The sequence below is a fragment of the Papaver somniferum genome, chromosome 8 (genome assembly GCF_003573695.1).
Source record: "Papaver somniferum cultivar HN1 chromosome 8, ASM357369v1, whole genome shotgun sequence".
NCBI lineage: Eukaryota > Viridiplantae > Streptophyta > Magnoliopsida > Ranunculales > Papaveraceae > Papaver > Papaver somniferum.
In genome coordinates this window covers 42,553,916-42,572,522 of record NC_039365.1, presented here as the reverse complement: position 1 = coordinate 42,572,522, position 18,607 = coordinate 42,553,916, and the positions used below count along the sequence as shown (strand labels likewise).

The 18,607-nt window shown below is 35.1% G+C and overlaps 2 protein-coding genes across 3 annotated transcripts; both read left to right on the top strand.

Moving 5' to 3' along the window:
• Window positions 1-286: 286 nt before the first annotated feature.
• On the top strand, window positions 287-5,543 carry LOC113306780 (protein-tyrosine-phosphatase PTP1-like). Of its 2 annotated transcripts, XR_003338828.1 has the most exons (9): window positions 287-594; window positions 1,504-1,600; window positions 1,744-1,826; window positions 2,003-2,143; window positions 3,574-3,708; window positions 4,350-4,498; window positions 4,608-4,749; window positions 5,078-5,208; window positions 5,299-5,543. XR_003338828.1 is itself a non-coding variant. In XM_026555701.1 (8 exons), exons 1-8 carry the CDS (start codon window positions 397-399, stop codon window positions 5,147-5,149), a joined length of 1,017 nt encoding a protein of 338 aa, XP_026411486.1. In that variant the 5' UTR covers window positions 287-396; the 3' UTR covers window positions 5,150-5,522. The 2 variants fall into 2 exon arrangements, 1 of the variants encoding a protein (XP_026411486.1); XM_026555701.1 differs by having other exon boundaries at window positions 5,078-5,522.
• A 1,708-nt stretch (window positions 5,544-7,251) lies between these two features.
• Window positions 7,252-17,967, top strand: LOC113302414 (protein-tyrosine-phosphatase PTP1-like). Its single transcript, XM_026551315.1, has 8 exons — window positions 7,252-7,567; window positions 7,779-7,857; window positions 7,997-8,079; window positions 15,677-15,817; window positions 16,590-16,724; window positions 16,908-17,056; window positions 17,166-17,307; window positions 17,528-17,967. The coding sequence occupies exons 1-8, from the start codon at window positions 7,352-7,354 to the stop codon at window positions 17,597-17,599; spliced, it is 1,017 nt and encodes a 338-aa protein (XP_026407100.1). The 5' UTR covers window positions 7,252-7,351; the 3' UTR covers window positions 17,600-17,967.
• Window positions 17,968-18,607: the final 640 nt, after the last annotated feature.

Here is an 18,607-nt window from a genome sequence, read left to right as displayed (position 1 = left end):
AGTGCCATTCCTTCCCTACATTTGAGGGATAGGGAAGGGAACGGTGCTAGCTCTTATGTATCATAGAAAAAAGAATTGACATCATGTTCCAAGTGGGAAACTAACTAGTGTCGTGGATTATACCACCATTCCCCCGCATAGGTTAAACTTACAAGCAGCCTTAGCAGCTGTTTATGTTATGTGAGCACAAACAAGCCAAGCACCAGGGTCCGGGGCCCAGGCGCCCATTCCTACAGATGTTACAGGTGCCTTTGGTAGAAAGCAAAGAGAGAGGGAGACAGACAGAGAGAGAAAGAGAGTGGAGGAGTGGCTGCGGAAAAGGGGAACACAGAAAAAAAGAAAAAGACGGGGAATATAGTGGGCTCTCTCCGTCTTAGCAGCCGGCGGTCTGCTGCAATGGCTGCCACTTCTGCTGGAAAATCATCCATTTCTTCTCCTCCACCTCCTACACAATCCTTCAATTTCTCTTCTGATCCTCCTCCTAAACTTGTTCTCTCTAAAGATCAGTTATTCTACTCCTCTGATGCCATCAAAACTTTGAAGGAGAAGACTCGATCTCCCGATAAGATTGAACAGGAATTTGATCGATTACAGGTATAATCACTCTCCTCCAATCTCGTTCTAGTATGACGAATCTGTGGTTCAATAGATTTTCGAAGAGCACTAAGAATATCATTATGTATCTATTTGAGAAAATGAAAACAGATATGAAAAAAGGGAATTATATGTAGGTAAAACTGAACAACTTTTAAGATGGAATAAATTTAGTTGTTTCTTTTTTTTTTTTTTTGGGTACTTTGAATGTTTCTGGCTAGAAATTTGTTTTTCATGATAGCTAATGCCTTTTGAGTATGGAAACCTTAAAGTTGAATTGGTTTTGTAATGCATAGTTAGAGAGATTTCTCATCTTGAAGCTTTGACTACTACATTATCTATTGGGTTATGTTACTACATGCCATTTACATAAGCAATTTTGAGAGTTTTGCTTTAAAGTCTGGGTACTTCAAATTGCTTGTTAAGCAAATAACCTACTTTCCAAAATGTAAGTTGATAGCTTCTACCAGTACATTGTACACACGCATACAACACTGACATTCTACTTTCGTTGGTTCATAGATTTTCTAGTTGTAATCAATGGGTGGCACACTATACTATAGAGAGAACTCGGTGGAACCTAAGCAGCCTGGTAATAAAAGTATGAACAAACCAGTGCAAGGAAATACGAAGATGGTGCCAATAGGACTAGAGTACCAATTCCTAGCGCTCTCTTTCGGATAGCATAATGGAACGTGAGCCGGAGTCTTATTATCTGTCATCGTTAGACACTTTAAGACTATTGATTAAGAAAAGAGCTTTCCCGCGTTTCCATAGTTTGTGTATTTCTCTGTGAATTTGTATTTCCTGTTGTTTTCTAACATATGGACTCTACCTTGCTATAGTTCATCTGCCAATGTTAATGCATATTTGCTTACAGCACTAAATCTGTGAATATCCTGGACACAGGCCAACAGATTTAAGAAAGTTGCTGTGACACAAAGCTGCAGAGAAGCTCTTCAGAATGTCAATCTATCCAAAAACCGTTACACAGATGTCATCCCATGTATAGTGGCCCACTCCAGTTTTTCTGTCCAGAAGTTGAAACTGATTCACCAGTCACAAAGAAGCAAATGCCTTTTACTTGCTATATTCCTTTTTGTAAGGAGCACATGATTAATATATATGTATTTTATCATTGATTTTCAGTTGATGAAAACAGGGTTGTGCTCAAGTCATCCAAGGTTACCAGATCATCAGGAAGGGATTATATTAATGCAAGCTTTGTCGAGGTATACATCTCTATATACTTTAGAATGATGAACTAAGTATTGGAATTGTTCTATACTAGAACATTTCAACAGACTTGTTATACTGTCAACCCATGTACCTCTGAGGCCTTGTTACTTTGTGGTAAGGATAGCTATATTTATGTGCTTAAATATTAAGTAGTTTCTCTTAAATATAGGTTGGTTCCAGTGAATCCATTTCACAGTTTATAGCCACACAAGGTCCGCTACCACAGACTTGTGAAGACTTCTGGGAGATGGTAATCCAGTATCACTGCCCAGTGATTGTAATGCTTACTCGGTTGGTCGATAATTACAAGGTATTCATTGTCTCAGGCTGTTGTTAGCTTATATCAATACCATTTTGATGCCAATTTAGAAAGTAAACTGTATTCTTAATTATCATTATTTAATGGAAGTATAAGGGTATGCCTTATGTACTGGTAAGAGGCGACTTTGTTGGAATCATCAATTATGTGTTCTTTCGAATTTTTCAGACACTAGTAATTAGCTTGTTCTCTCTAGATACTAGATAGTCCATTTTTATTTTAGACTAAAAGACCTAAGCGATTCTTTGAAGGATTAATTACCCCCTTATTTCTTTACCTCTAAAAGAAGATCCATCTTTTCATTCTACAAATGATATTGCATTTATAGGGTTCCATTTTGTTTTTAATTGAACTCTTCAGGACTTACAGTGTTATATACATATTAACAAATTGAACTGGGATCACAAATGTTTTGTGGGCTAACATGATGATTAACCAATGGTGTAGCATGATGTCCTTGCCACATTCCTCATTCCATTCTAAAACTGTAATCTTATAAATATTAATTTAATGGGTGGGAAATCCATAAATTACACAACGTGATTCTAAAATTAGAGTTTTGGAATGATATGATTTTCAATGAGGCTGATGTATGGGACGAACAGTTCAGTCACTAGAAATCAGGCATAGGGTAACGGCCTTATGGCTCATGAAAACCCTCGGCTAATAAGCTTCGCTCACAAACTTCAGTAGTATTTTTGTTGTCTAGAGTGTGTAGGCCTGGATAAATAATAGGGATTTAAAAACACAGTTATATTACAAAATGTGGGAGTGATGCTACCTGTTTGAATTTTTGTTCTGCTGATGATTCTTTTTAAAGTGTCCGTACTTATTTACTAAGGAAATTTCTCTTCCCATCAACATGTGCCATTTTCATGTTGGTTAGGTTTTGCTGTTCTTCGTGTTGACGATGTCTGTCAGGGTACTGCATGCTATTAAATCTTCTTTGTGACTTTTTGTGCCTTCTGAATTTCTTGGCTATTCTCTGGCTTGTGGTTGTCATAATAGCTGAAAGTGCTTAACACTCTAATTGATGAAAATTACAACCATTCATTGTTTATGAAATTACTAATTGTAACCTGTGTCGCAAGTGATACTGCGAAAAAAAATTCCTCAAATTTAGGCGTCAAATGTAGTGGATCCTTATACAACTTTATTACAAGTTTAAGTCTGGATTCATTTTGTCTGTTAGATCTCAAGAGCCTTCGGTGAAATTCTGGATCCAAGTCGTCCTAGTTTATTATATAGATTCCAGTCCTTGTTTGCCTTTTCTTTTTTCCCAACCATCCGTTACTTATTTCATACCATTCCTGTGATTTATGATCTTGATCTTTGCTAAGTACTTCTTTTTGTTTTTTTTTCCATAACATGTAGTCTGTTGTATGTTCTCTTTCTTTCTTATGCTGAAATGCTCTTTGCAGACTGTCAAATGTGGAGATTATTTTAATTCGGAAGATAGGCCAAGAGAATTTGGTAATATTCAAGTCACCACGAAATGGACAAGAAAAACTGAAACTTCATTAGTATTACGTTGTTTGGAGGTGAAGTATAAACAGGTAAGATAAGTCTTGTAAGTCACTTTGTTTTTTTCTCAGCACTAGATAAACCTGAATGTCACTTTTGGTTTAATTTATATATATGAGATGAATGTGAAGGGGCAAACTGCGGTGAATATGTGTATGGTAGTTTCAGAAACCCTAGTAACGAGTCTAATGACATCATTTAGCAAGTATTACTGCTAAATTGAAGGTTCTATTAAAATGATAACAAGATAAAAGTTTTTGAAGCACATCTCATGGTTAAGATATAGTTCTTATTTTTTTAATGCTTAAGATATAATTGACGTAAAAAAAAATGTGCAAAAAAAGTTGAGATATTGTGGACAGGTCATAATGTGAATATGTTGAATTTAAAGCTGTATAGTCGTTAATCAAATTATGTGAGGCTTGATTTTCCTTGAATTCCAGTAATGAGAATTAGAACCAATATTTCTAAGATCTTGCAGTATATTATTTTAAGTTGCATCAGAAACAATTTTCTTTTTCATGGCCAAATCTGAAAATGAATTGTACTACTCCAAGTCTCATGATTTCTCATTGCCGTTTGTTTACTCATCTTCATGGATTATCTTGTCGAATGCATCAAATCCAAGGTATTTACTCTATGCTATCTGTCCTGTAACTGTTTGTTTGATTAGTCAGAAGAGCCTGTCCACACTGTCCTCCACATTCAATATCCTGGATGGCCTGATCATGGAGTACCCGACGACACACTTGCAGTACGTGAAATTGTGAAAAGGATATATCACATACCCCCTGGTCTCGGCCCCGTAGTTGTACACTGCAGGTATACTCTATATGAATTTACCATTCCCTAATGTTTTAAATTGATGAGGAGCGATAAGATCAGAAACCCATACACATCTTTCTGACATTTTATTTTGTCCTCTTCTCAGTGCAGGTATTGGGAGAACGGGTGCGTTTTGTACAATTCTCAATACGATCCAAAGAATCCTTGATGGAAATATGACTGCTGTAAATCTTGGTGATACTGTCAGCATCTTTAGATCTCAGCGTATTGGAATGGTGCAAACAATGGTATCTTCTTAGATCTCACCCTTTATGTTTGAAAATTTGGTATTTCATCTTGTTTGTTAAAAGTTGGGAGTAAAATGTGAGAGTGGAAAACTAGGTAAGCTTACTAAAAGGGTGTATGATCAGTCATTTTGCTCATGTGAAAACATAAGATTTTTACGCTCTCATGTACCTTCAGATTTGGCAGTACAATGGTTAAGAATTTTGGACTTCTCAGATAGAAAGAGTGTTAGGATCCAAATAATCAAGAGTAACTTGTCTCTGAGATTTGCATTTGTTTTCCAAGTATTTGAACCTTTGCTGAATTTTGTCACTTTCTAATGTTTATCAGGAACAGTACTTTTTTTGCTATAATGCCATAATTGATGAGTTGGAGGATCTTACATCAGACTCCAATCCATAGCAAGAGGAACTCCTCTCAGGGATGGGCTAAAATGCGATGGCAATTCTTTGACAGTTCTGGTAAGGGAAATTTGATACTCCAAGGGTTCATATACTAACTAATGTATTTGAGAAGTGAAGGAGCAATCATTCATATACTAATTTTGCTAGGCCCATGAATCTAGAAGCTGGCGACGAGGTTGGAAATGTGTAGTGGAATTCTAAGACTAATTTCTTTGTTTTCGAGCTACTCAAGGAACATGCTTGAACTGAGAATGTTAATTTATCTCATGCTAATTTTATTTGTAATGATTTGTTTTTGTTTTTTAATTGTTGGAATCATGTAACTAAGTTTATTTAGTTCTTCGAATGTTGTTTTGGTTGGTTATCTTTCATATCATCAGAATAATTTAGTGCTATCATGATTCCATAACTGACAAGTAAGAATCCTTTTTTGTCATGAATCAGTGAATGAAGAATCTCCATCAGAGCTTCTAAAGAAGAAAAGGTTTTACTTATACATTAGGATAATCTTGTGAATAAAGCAAGAACTCAAAGAAGCAAGTAATTACTCAGTTTTCTATTGCCTGCTAGCATTTAGTTTAGTATACTGTTGCTATGGGCTGAGAGGCTCAAGCTTAAAATTTCCAACTTCAGAACCCCAAATACTGTCCTAGTTTCTATAGCATCTTGACTTTCCGGTATCTCCCGATTTCCAAGGGAGAGAGGGTGAATGACTGGAAACTTACTAGATTTTTTTTTCCTCTAATCAGTTTCTTTGTAGAATACGTCTTTTGTTGTTTTCTTTATAATAAATTTTTGTTAGAGGGAGAACAAAATGTGATCCGAGGAGAGTAGAAGCCGTACTAAAAAGAGAGTAGAAGCCGTACTAAAAAATATCCTGACTCGGACCTGTCGAGTATAGATCCTGACTCGGACCAAATTAACCATACTAAAAAATACCTAATACCAGGACACCACTTGCCCTCTTACTACATCCAATCAACCCGACCACGAATACCAATTTTCCGTTCTCCAATCAGCTCCTCCATGGATACCAATGGACAATGAACACTGATTAAAGCAGCATAACACAAAATGAAAACATACATAATAATCAATATATCAAAAATTCTAAATAAGGTTTGTACTTTCTAATAGAGTGATTCTTAATCTTAAAGGCTCTTGAAGATCAGTAGATGATAAAGTATATCGTTGTTGTGATATAAAATCAATAAGAATTAATTAGGTTTTTGTAATCGACCCATCAGTAATTAATATACATTGTTGCTTTACTGATTGATTCTATTGTTAACAGAGTTAAGAATTATTCCGATTACTCATTTTGGATCTTAGGTTCGATCTCCAAATGATTTGTGAAATGGATTTTTATTTTTTGTTAATGTGAAAAGGGTTTTTTTAATGTTGTTGCATTTGTGCGTTTGATAAGATGACCAGTGGAATCGTTTGTGCTTAACATGGCGTTGTATCGGTATTCGATAAGAATGAAAGTAGGATATAGAGTTCTTAACAATAACTATAAGATTGCATCAACTATCGACACACACAACTTGCCGCGAGGAAGATAAAGAGTTCAGCAAGCTATGGGAATTAATCAAAAATTTGTCGATGGTGGAGTTGTTTAGGGAAGGGGTGTTAATTTTGTGGGGGTAATTTCGTCCGAGTCATAGTAAAATAATGAATAGGTCTTAACTAGCGAGTCGACCACGATTTCTACTCTCCTCGGATCACATTTTGCTCTCCTCTAACAAAAATCTTTTAATATCATTTTTTAGGGAAAATGAATTATTGGTTGCTTGCTGCATTCCTTCGGAAAAAACAAAAAATTCAAAGTTAAACTTACATGTTGTTTCGAGTCTGTAATCTGTACTGCTTAGGAAAAAGAAGAAAAACAACAAAAAATAAAATAGAAAAGGTGAGGACATCTCCTGGTCGCATGTGCATCCAACGTCAAAGAGACTTGTCCTGCTAACCAATCACCAGGGTCCGGGGCCCAGGCGTCAATGATCCACCAGAATCATGAGTTGCAAAGGTGCATTTCTTGGTAGAAAGCAGAGAGAAAGTGGGAACCAGAGAGACAGAGAGGGAGAGATGGGTGGAGTGAGTGGGTGTGGGAAACATGGAGAAAAGAAAAGAGAAAGACGGACGGGCTATATAGTGGGCTATCTCTGTCTTACCAGTAGCCGAAGGTCTATTATCTGCAATGGCTGCCACTTCTACTGGAAAATCATCCGTTTCTTCTTCTCTTGCAAATTCCTTCAATTTCTCCTCTGATCCTCCTCCTAAACTTGTTCTATCCCGAGACCAGTTATTCTACTGCTCTGATGCTATCAAATCATTCAAGGAGAAGACTCGGTCTCCAGATAAGATTGAGCAGGAATTTGATATCCCCAAGGAATTTGATCACTTGAAGCTACAGGTATAGTTGATGAATAATGAACAGAGAAGGTTTTGAAACAAAATCCCAACATATTGTGTCCATATAAACCAATCTTTCTTTATAACAATACAAATAAGCAGCAGCCTGGTAATAAAAGTATGAACAAACCAGTGCAAAAGAATATAGATATAGGTCCGATGTTGATGCATATTTGTACACGGCACTAAATTTGTAAATATCTTGCACACAGGATGTTGCGAATGAAATCTGCAGAGAAGCTCTCCGGGATGTCAATCGGCACAAAAACCGTTACAAGAGTATCATCCCATGTATAGTAATCCACTCCAGTTTTTCTGTTCAATAGTTGAAACTATATCACCAGAAACGCATTTTCTTGCTATCTTCCATTTTGTAAGATTCTCAAGGAACGCATGATTAATATGTATGTATTTTATGGGTGATTTTCAGTTGATAAAACCAGGGTTGTGCTCAAGTCATCCGAGGTCACCAGATCATCTGGAAGCGATTATATCAATGCAAGCTTTGCGGAGGTATACATATATCTCTTGACTATATTTTGTATTTGAGTCGTAAATTAAAATTTTGGTACACTTGAAGTTTGAGCGAATTTATCAGTTGATGGTTTTGAGTCGCTTGACCGTGAGTTGACTTCAGTGATTGTAACAAAAAAAATGGCCATTTATTTACAAAATTGCCGCTCCTGACTAAATTAGCACATAACAACCTCTGGGTACACCCAAATTAATTGGGGTATACCTAATGAGACAAATCCAGGTCATTTTGAATTAAAAGAAGCCACTCCTTAACCATGTTTTTTCTAAATGGCTAACATACTCTTGTTTAATTAATACTAAAAAATTTGATTAGCTTAATTAATTGAGTTTAGATTGATTAATTGAGTAGATTAAAACTTATGAATTTAAGTTATGAAATTTTGTTTTTGATTGAACTCGTGTGGGAAGATTTTTGATGAAAAAAATTTGTTTTGAGAATTTTTTTTGCAACGGAAATGAAAACATACTACCCAAACACTTCTAAAAAGGGGATCGCAAAGTTGATGTATGAAATCATACTCAAAATTAAAGAATTTAATCAACACTTTCAGTTCTGAAATTATGAAAAGTCGGCAGGGTCGACGAATGAAGAAGATGCCGACTAACTTTGGCCGGCATGCATATTGATTTCTTACCTTGCCGGCTAACTTATAGTCGGCAAGGTCGACAAAAAATACCCTGCCGACTATAGGCTCTTTGACATACAGAGAAAGGTGTTACAAATGCATGATTAGTCGACAAGGTATAAGGATGAATACCGTGCCGACCCTGTAAATGCTAATTTCAGAGATGAAAAGTCGGCAAGGTATAAGGATGAATATCGTGCCGACCCTGTAAATGCTATTTACAGAGATGAAAAGTCGGCAAGGTCGACAAAAAAACACCCTACCGACTGATATTAGTCGGCAAGGTCGATAAATAAATACCCTGCTGGCTGTTTGATAAGAATATGAAATCCTGTAGCAGTTTTTTTTTTTTTAGTTTCGTTTTGATTTTTGATTTCATCACAATCCGATAGAGTTTTGATTTCTAAAGAATTTGAGAAATTTTTTTTGTTTTTGATTGATCAGTCGGCAGGATATTAGGTATCAATAGTAAGGGTGATTTGGTATTTTAGCATCTTTTAGACACCCCTTAACACACTACTTTGGATGGGAACAAAATGAGTATACCCAATTAATCTGGGTATACCCCAATCTTGCCATATTATTTAAAACCATATCTAAACTCACACCACTAAAAGTTTTTGTTCTTGTATGTGTAGAGTAGCACCTTCAGACTGTTTATGATCCCATTCAGAGGCTTATAGTTTCCATTAAAACATCTTGAATTTCTCTCCAATCACATAGACCACCAAATCGCAAATGGTACTATATCCCAAATCTTTCTCCTTATGTTAGAGATTGAACCTTTCTTTCTATTCCACTCTCAAATAGTTTTCCTGACTGTTTCTTGTAAAACTTATTGTAATTACCCTTCGAGAAAAAAATCTCTGGTGGTTTCGGAATGTAATTAGAAAACATGATTATCTAATTCACCTGCTTGTTTGCAGAATAAACATCCATTGAACTGAAATGAATTTCTATAGGCATCCATAGTTGGGGAAGTAATATAGCATAAATTACATACGAAAAAAATTACTAATGCCACTTGGGTTTTTGGGTTTAAGGAATTAAAATTAAACCATCATCCTCCAAAGCTTTATAACACTCCACTACCGAAAAAAGTTTCCTGCCGTGTAACCAAATTCTTTCATCGCCACCATTTCTTGTGTTAAATGTTGATATTAAATCTAGTAGATGAGCTACATCCTCGACTTCTCTGTCTTTCAACTACCTGCAAAATTGCTAAATTACAACTAACCATATTACTTTTGTCTACACAGTCTTGAATGGTTGCATTTTGCACTCTACTGAAATTGTGGAGTGCAGGAAATAAAGTTTATAAAGAATTCCCATTCAAAGAAAAGTCTTCCAGAATAAAATCATGTCACCGGAGTTCACTGGCAATGTAGTATTTTGTTGAATTTCACTATTGCATTTTAGAGTATCGTACCATAAAAATTTTCCTACTGTCTTGTTAGAAGGATTAGGGAAGACAAAAACATTTATGTTTCCACTGGACTTAGAATGAATCAATTTCCTCCAAAATGCATGTTATTCATTAACATACCACCATATCCATTCAGCGTGTAACGCTTTATTCATAATCTGAAGCTTTTTTATTTTGACTCCCTCCTTCCTTGGAAATGCTCACCTTTTTCCATCTCACCCATCCCTTGTTAGGTTTACTAATTGTTATTGACCGAGCCCAAAGAAACTGCCTCATTATTCTCTCAAGCTACTTCTCCACCGAAGTAGGCATCTGAAATAATGACATGTAATATATGGGAATGGAAGAAAGTACCGACTTTACTAACATCAACCTACCACCCTTTAACAAGTACTTCCTATGACAAGTGCTTAGTTTCTTCTGAAATCTCTGTATAATCACCTCACATACTCCCAGTGCCTTTGATTTACTTCCCAAGGGTATGCCCAGATACTTCATATGGAAAGATGATAAAGAACAACCAAAATGGGTCGCTCCCTCCACAGCATTTCCCATGCCCACTAAAGCATTCTTTTTAAAGTTAACCTTTAAGTCCAATTAATTACTAGCTTAAAAGCAAGCACTACATGTTTAAGATTTATCACCTGCTTAACATTATCATCTAAAAAGACAATAGGATGATTTATGTCTTTAGCATTCACAGCAGGCTTAAACCCGGCGATTAGATTCATTGTAGTTGCTTTCTTTATCATAGAAGATAAAATCTCCACAATCTAAATGAATAAAAAATGGGGCATGATATCACCTTTCATTATTCCTTTACCACTTCTAAACAATGAATGTTCCATTCATTGCCATAAAGAATCTAGTATTAGACAGACACCATTTAATCCAATTTCTCCATCTAAAGGCAAATCCAAATCTTGCAAGAGTGTAATCCAAACAACTTCATCCGGCGTTGTCGAAAGCTTTCTTCAAATCTATTGTGACCACCAATCCAAGATTATTATCTATCTCTCTAAAATCAATCAACTCAGAAGAAATAAGAATCTCATTTGTAATTTGTCTATTATCCACAAACACTCATTGAATTTTAGAAATAATTAGAGGAGAGAACTTGCTTTAGTCTATCTGCCAGTAACTTAGAAACAATCTTTTAAATACCCCATATTAGACTAATTGGTCTGAAATTGTGCATAGAGACAGCATCATCACACTTGGGTATCAATTTAATGTTACTGCAATTCATACTCCACTCAATATTACCATTTTACCCAAATTCTTTCAAAACTGCCATGAGATCTGATTTGATGATGTCCCAAACCGCTTTAAAGAACTTTATTATATTAATGTTCGCCCCCGACGACTTGTTTCTTCCAAAACCCCATATTACATTCTTTACCTCTTCTTCCTCAAAGGGCTTCTATAACTGAATACTTTGTTGCACACTAAGACTCCGCAAATCAAAACCCTCAAAAGTAGGCTTGTTATGCACCATGTCTTACAAAAAAATCCACATAAAAAGTTCTAGTTTCCGTATTGATTACTTCCTTGTCATGACTCGTAACCTCATTCACTAAAAGAGAATTAGTGGCATTTATATATTCTAAAGATAATAAGCATTTTTATGAATTTTTCTTGAATTTCTTCCTTACTCCTCCAACCACTTCCCTTTTTCTCTAGAAAACTATTTCCTAGCAAGGTTTAAAGAAACTTGCTTGTGTTTAACCATAGTCACCTCCCTAATCATGTGTATGTGTACCAGCATTACAATTAAGAAGAATTGGCGCATGATCAGATATGGGTCTTCTCAATTTGTACTGCACCAAAGAAGTACACTTCTCCTCTCACTCTGCACTAAACAAAAATATGTCTAATCTTATCAAAGTTGGCGGGTTTTGAGAATTTGTCCAAGTATAAGCTCCCCCAGACAACGGAATATCTATCAAATTATTAGTATTGATAAACATCCTAAATTAATTTCTACTCCTTGTACATACACCAATTCTACTTCTCTCTGCCTGACAAAGGATAGCATTCCAATCTACATGTAAAACCCACAGTTCAGTCATAAGTAGCCTGATTCCTGTAACTCTTGTCAAAATTGATCGTAAGCAGCCGCATCTGAAGCCCCATATATATACCGTCATAAAAATCCACACAAAATTGTTTGAGATATTACAAAATTTTATAGAAACAGAAAAAACCCAAGCAAACTTTCTTCCATTGCTACAGTTGAAGGATTCCACATCACCAAAATACCCCCAGACCTACCTTCAAATGGGAGAAAGATTGAATCACAACCATTCTTGCCTCATAAACTTATAACCGATGGGAAAAGATTGAATCATCAATTTCCTTCATCTTATTTTCCTGAATTGAATATTTAATCTAATTGCATTCCCCATTGCAGACACTTTCAAGTCATCCCCTAAACCCCTAATGTTCTAAGAGAGGATTTCATGATCCATTCGACTGCATCAAATCCCTAGCAATTAAATTAGAATAAACAGAAGTGAAAGAAACATTCACACGCATATTACATGTTTCCTCCACATAGAAGTTACCCCTATCCTCCTAACCCACCCAATTTTCGTCCTCAGAATCAGCATCAAATTTATCAAAACCATCCAGCTGATTTTCGTTGTGACCCATCTTTGTCTCAGATCTTGTTATCTTAATCAACATGTGCTTACAAATATCCTTCAAGATATTGGAATCACAATCTATACCCAACCTCTTATTGAAAGCCAAGTAAAAATTTATTAAGTTATTAAACTTCATTTCTTGCTCGTTCTGAGAAGTGTTATTCGAATGAGCATATCATTGAGTAATTGGGCTTCCGCAGTTAGATGAACAAATAAGGGCGTCTGAATATTCTTAGAGATTAGACCCGATGATGGAGATACCACATCTTGTAATTTTGAACTCTAAGAATCATCTAACAACTTAGAGACAAGTATATCATTGTTCAGATATACACTCAAACATATTAACTCCTTATGATACTTGTCAAGATCTAACTTGTCTCCAGAAATCGAAGAAACATCCAATGTACCAGCGTCAGTCGGATCATGGGCTGGACTGAATAAAGCTCTTTTATACGGGTCAAAACCCGATGGATCTCTAAACACCATTTCTCTCATGTAATGATGAGCTGAGTTGATTGACTCATGGCCGGACGAGACATCAAATCTGGGTCAAAAACCCCTCTCGAAGATAATTATAACCTTTGACCCGAACCCTGACCCAAACTCGAATACGAATGATTCTGTATGGCAAGATGAGCTGGTGTACTCACCAATTTAGAGACTAGTCCAGTACTGAATAGTGTATTTTCAACCCAAACTCTCTCCACTCTCAAATCGGCTTACCAAATTTGAAATTCGAAAAATCCTTTTTTTTACTGTCTTTAGAAGATACATTCAACACTTTCGATATTTCCGGCTCGTAGCAAAAGTTTTTATTATCTGCGGCATAATATTCTAATGGAATAACTACCGCTGATCTTATCTTTGGTTTGATTAAAAGATCATTTAGAAACTTTCTGATTATCGACCACCTTTTGATATTGATCCTTATGACTATTATAGTTAAAGAATCATCAATATTCACCTAAGAAGAATGAGAAACCCTCATGTGATTTGACACTCTTTGATATTCCATGTTCCTCTGCTTTGTATCAAAATGGACCTCACCCTGATTCCTTAACTGATGAATCCATTCAATGTACAACCAATAATTTGAAAATTTTACTACTGTCGCTATTTTCAACATATCACAAACAACTTCGATCTTACTAAAGTTCATATATGATTCACCGTATCCAAATGAATGTCCTTTGGGATACCCCATGGAGAACAAATCCTTCGAAAGATTGTTTTTACCCAAAAATGCATAAGCAGACCTCTAATCCATATCCAATGACTTTTCTTACTCTCAATCACTAGATTGATTAAAGAGTCATACACTTCCCATTGCTTTAAAAAAATCTTTGATTTACCAACTCTTAGGATAAGCGGTTGCTTAAGGGGATCAAAATCTTGAAATGACTAAAAATTTCTCTAGAAACACCAACCCAACCTTTATGGAAATTGATGGATTCAACATAAACACCTCTCATGTAAGGGTTAAAAACACCTTCCATATTTCCATTTGATTTAGGTAACGGAGGAAAATCATTATCCCTGAAATCTATGTGTTGTACCAGCTTATGAGATGGATTCAAAAACTTCCGAAACTTCTTCCAAATGAATCCATCACCACCACATGGGACATATACAAAACGAGACTTCGCTTCCATAGAAGCATCATTTCTTGAGATCTTCATAAAACTACCTTGAAATTTTGTTATAACCTCAATTAAAAATAACAATCTGATTGACCTCTGTGACCACTTTCAGGTATTATTTGAGCCATCTAAAGCCTCTAGAATGATAGAGTAAAGCTACCTAATAGATTTTTCAGGAGGCAATATACAATTTACGATACCCTTAAATCTCTCCAAAACTTTAATTTCTCTAACTTTCCTTTGATAGACCAAGAAAACTCAAAAGATTTAGACTTTAAACTCATCACACAAGGATGAAAGGACTTTATTAAAATAAAGAAAAAGAAAAAAGATTAATAAAAAAACCTGAAGAAAAAAAGAAAGAAAAAATGGCTAAAAAATATCAAAACTCAATTATCCAATAAATCTTATCCCCAAGGGAAAAGATCAAAGATTCATCCTTAGACTGCGAAGAAGTTCAGAAATAGCAGATTTCTAAAATGTTCTAGTTACAGGGATCAAAACTTGCAGAAGGCTGAGTCCATTGATGAAAACCGCCATGTTTTCGAGCTCCCGAAAATACGAAGAGGAAAGAAAAACTGAACAAGAAATAGATATGCCCGCTTAATATCAATGACCATCCTAACTTGGTTAACCAAGCAGTGGTCATGTTTTATACCCGGGGTCGATTTTTCTCTTTTTATAAAAAATATCTTGTTCTTCTTCAACATCAATCATGACCGTTTTCATCTTTTCATTTAGGTTTGATTGTTTTTGGTTTCTTGATTTTGTTACTTAATCTCATCTTAATTGTTATATTTCATCAAGTTTTTATGTTTTGTTTGATTGCTTAGTGTTTCCAATCAATTCATTCAAAAACTCTTTCATGTAATTTTCAATTAAGAGTCTTAATTAAATTAGATAATTAGTGCTGTGTAGGTTTGATTGAATTGAATTCACTGATAAAAATTTATATCTCTTTAGAAATGGGTTAAATAGTAAAGGAACGAACATTGGATAGGAAAGTGTAGTGAAAAGGGAAGTAATTTTGTAGTCATACTATTTTGTAGAGTTGTAATGTACCTTTAGAAAGCTTATAGACTATGTTTTCTTACACCGTGAACTCATGTACCTCTGGTATTTTAGCTTTTTTGTGTCCTTCTCTGCAAGCATAATTTTCTGGCTTATGGGAGTTATTTTTTACAATTTCATTTATGCTTTTAAATGTTAACTACTTCCTCATAAATGTAGGTTGGTTCCGGTGAATCCGTTTCACGTTGTATAGCTACACAAGGTCCGCTGCCAGATACTTATGAAGACTTTTGGGAGATGGTAATCCAGTATCACTGCCCTGTGATTGTGATGCTTACTCAATTATTCGACGATGGAAAGGTAACTCATTGCAGGTCGTACCATGGGAATAAGATATCTAGGCAAAGCCTTGGGCTCTTGCATGATCGGGCCCTTAAATAATTAAGAATACTATATTTGAGTTATATATATCATGTATATGTGGTACATATAGCGCAAAATTAACCTTTCTTGTTGATTGATATTGTATTAGCTTTAAGTGATAATTTATTACAACAAAACATCATATTTTTTTTATCAAACTAGCTTATGCCAAAAAGAAATAAATTGATGCAAAAAGATTTACTTTTGCAAAGTTTTTTTTATTTTTATTTTTAAAAATTTAAGAGAATACTTACGAAATTCTTTGTTAATAAGCTTCTCTCACAAACTTATGTACTTACCTGTTGGTATTTTTGTGGTCTAGGATGTGTAGGCCTGAATAAATAATATGGAAATAATTATACAATCATGTTATAAAAAGAAGGAATAATTCGCTTGTACTTTGAATTTTTATTATGCCGATGTTTCATTTTAAAACGTCGGAAGGCAATTCCTCTTCATATGCCATTGTCATGCTGGTTAGATTTTGTTGTATTATTTCGTGTAGATCTTGTGTATCAGGTACTGCATGTTATTGAATCTTCTTTGTGATTTTTTTATGCCATTCCAATTTCTTGCATGATCTATAATCCATTACTTATTGCATATCATTCTCGTGATGTATGATCTTTGCTAAGTTCATTTTGGTTTTCCATAACGTGTAGTCTGTTGTATGTTCTCTTTGTTTATTAGATTGAAATGCTATGTGCAGATTGTCAAATGTGGAGATTATTTTAATTCAGAAGACAAGCCAAGAGAATTTGATAACATTCATGTCACCACTAAATGGACAAGAACAACTGATACTTCGTTAGTCTTGAGTTGTTTGGAGCTGAAGTACAAACATGTAAGATTAAATCTTCTAAGTCGGATACTCTTTATTTTCTCGTTGTTTGGAGTTGTATTACTCCTAATGTCATGGTTTCTAGTTGTCGTTTTTTTATTTGTATCCATGAATTTTCTTATCTACTACATCATATCAAAGGTATTACTGCATGATTATCGGTCTTGTAACTGTTTGTTTGATCAGTCAGAAGAGCCTGCCCACAATGTCCTCCATATTCAATATCTTGAATGGCCTGATATGGGAGTACCCGACGGTACACTTGAAATTCGTGATATTGTGAAAAGGATATATCATATACCCCCTGTTCTTGGCCCCATAGTGGTTCACTGCAGGTTTTCTCTTCATGACTTTACCATTCTCTAATGTTTCAAACTGATTAGTAATGATAAGATCAGAAACCCATACACATCTTTTTGACATTTTTTTTGGTCCTTTGTTCAGTGCAGGTGTTGGGAGAACGGGTGCATTTTGTACGATCCTTAATACGATCCAAAGAATCCTTGATGGGAATATGACTGCTTTAAATCTTAGTGATACTGTCAGCATCTTCAGATCTCAGCGTATCGGGATGGTGCAAACAAAGGTACTTAACGGTGTATGAATTATAATTCATTTTGCTCATGAAAAACATGATAAGTTTTACAATATCATGTACCTTGAGATTTGACACTACAATGCCTTAAAATTTTGGACCTCTCTGATAGAATGCAAATGATCAAGAGTAACTTCTCTCTGAGATTTGTGTTCGTTTTTCAAGTATTTGAACCTTTTCTAAACTTTGTCCATTTCTTAATGTTTACCAGGAACAATATTATTTTTGCTATAATGTCTTAATTGATGAGTTGGAGGATCTTACATCTAACAACAATCTTTAGGAAGAGAAAATCTAGGCGTGGATGGGTTAAAATGTGATGGTGGTTATATGAAAGTTCTAGTATGATAATTTGATGCTTCAAGGGTTACCCAGTAATATATTTAAGAAGTTGATGAGTAATCATGCAGGTATCCTAAATTTGTTATGTTCTTGAATCTAGAAGCTGACAACGAGGTTGCAGGTATGTTGTGGAACACACTTGAAGAGTGTTTATTGATTTCATGATGTAATTTGATTTTTTATTGTAGACTGGAAATATGTTGTCCGGGGTTTATTTTAGATGCTATATTGATGAATTATCTTTAATAGTAAAAGTAAATAAGTGCCTAGTTGCTTTTAAAAAAAATTATGATTCCATAACTAACAATCCTACTTCCATGAATGAATAAATGAAAAAAGAACCTCCATCAAAGATTTTCCAGAAGAATGGATTTCGCCTATATGAGTACCTTATTGCTTCAGGGGATTCTTTTTTTCTTGTTGCCCAATTTTTTACTCTCCGCTAATATTCATTTTGTAGTGACGAGTCAATTTACAAAGAAAGTAACATACATAGTAGTGTCTGTAAGACCATCTCCAACAAGGGATTTATACCCTTATTTATGGGAAATATCATCTCCTATGGGCTGGGGATTTCTCCAAAACCTTTATTCCCTACCCCATATATTGGGAATTTGATAAGGGATTAGGGGAATAAGGGAAGACAAACAATTCGATTCGATGATAGGTAAAATATTTAGGGATAGGTGAACCGTCCATCGATCGGTGTATAATCACCGATTAACTTAGCATCACCGACCAATCCCCACAAACCATTAGCCGATCAGTGAAATGTTCATCGTGGAACACTACAAAAAAAAAAGCTAAAAAGAAGAGAAAAAACCCGTTAAAAAAATAAATAAATTAAGAACGCGCGATCGGGAGATATAAAAAATAATTGGGGGATATAGGAAAAAGACAAAAACAAGATCCAAATATCAAATCAGGGTCACCCCTTATCTAAGTATTT

Coding starts and splice junctions, on each gene's coding strand:
- LOC113306780 (XM_026555701.1), top strand. CDS start 397: ATGGCTGCCACTTCTGCTGGAAAATCATCCATTTCTTCTCCTCCACCT. Junction 1,601..1,743: donor TTACACAGATGTCATCCCAT/GTATAGTGGCCC, acceptor ATTGATTTTCAG/TTGATGAAAACAGGGTTGTG. Junction 2,144..3,573: donor GGTTGGTCGATAATTACAAG/GTATTCATTGTC, acceptor TGCTCTTTGCAG/ACTGTCAAATGTGGAGATTA.
- LOC113302414 (XM_026551315.1), top strand. CDS start 7,352: ATGGCTGCCACTTCTACTGGAAAATCATCCGTTTCTTCTTCTCTTGCA. Junction 8,080..15,676: donor TCAATGCAAGCTTTGCGGAG/GTATACATATAT, acceptor TCATAAATGTAG/GTTGGTTCCGGTGAATCCGT. Junction 17,308..17,527: donor TCGGGATGGTGCAAACAAAG/GTACTTAACGGT, acceptor AATGTTTACCAG/GAACAATATTATTTTTGCTA.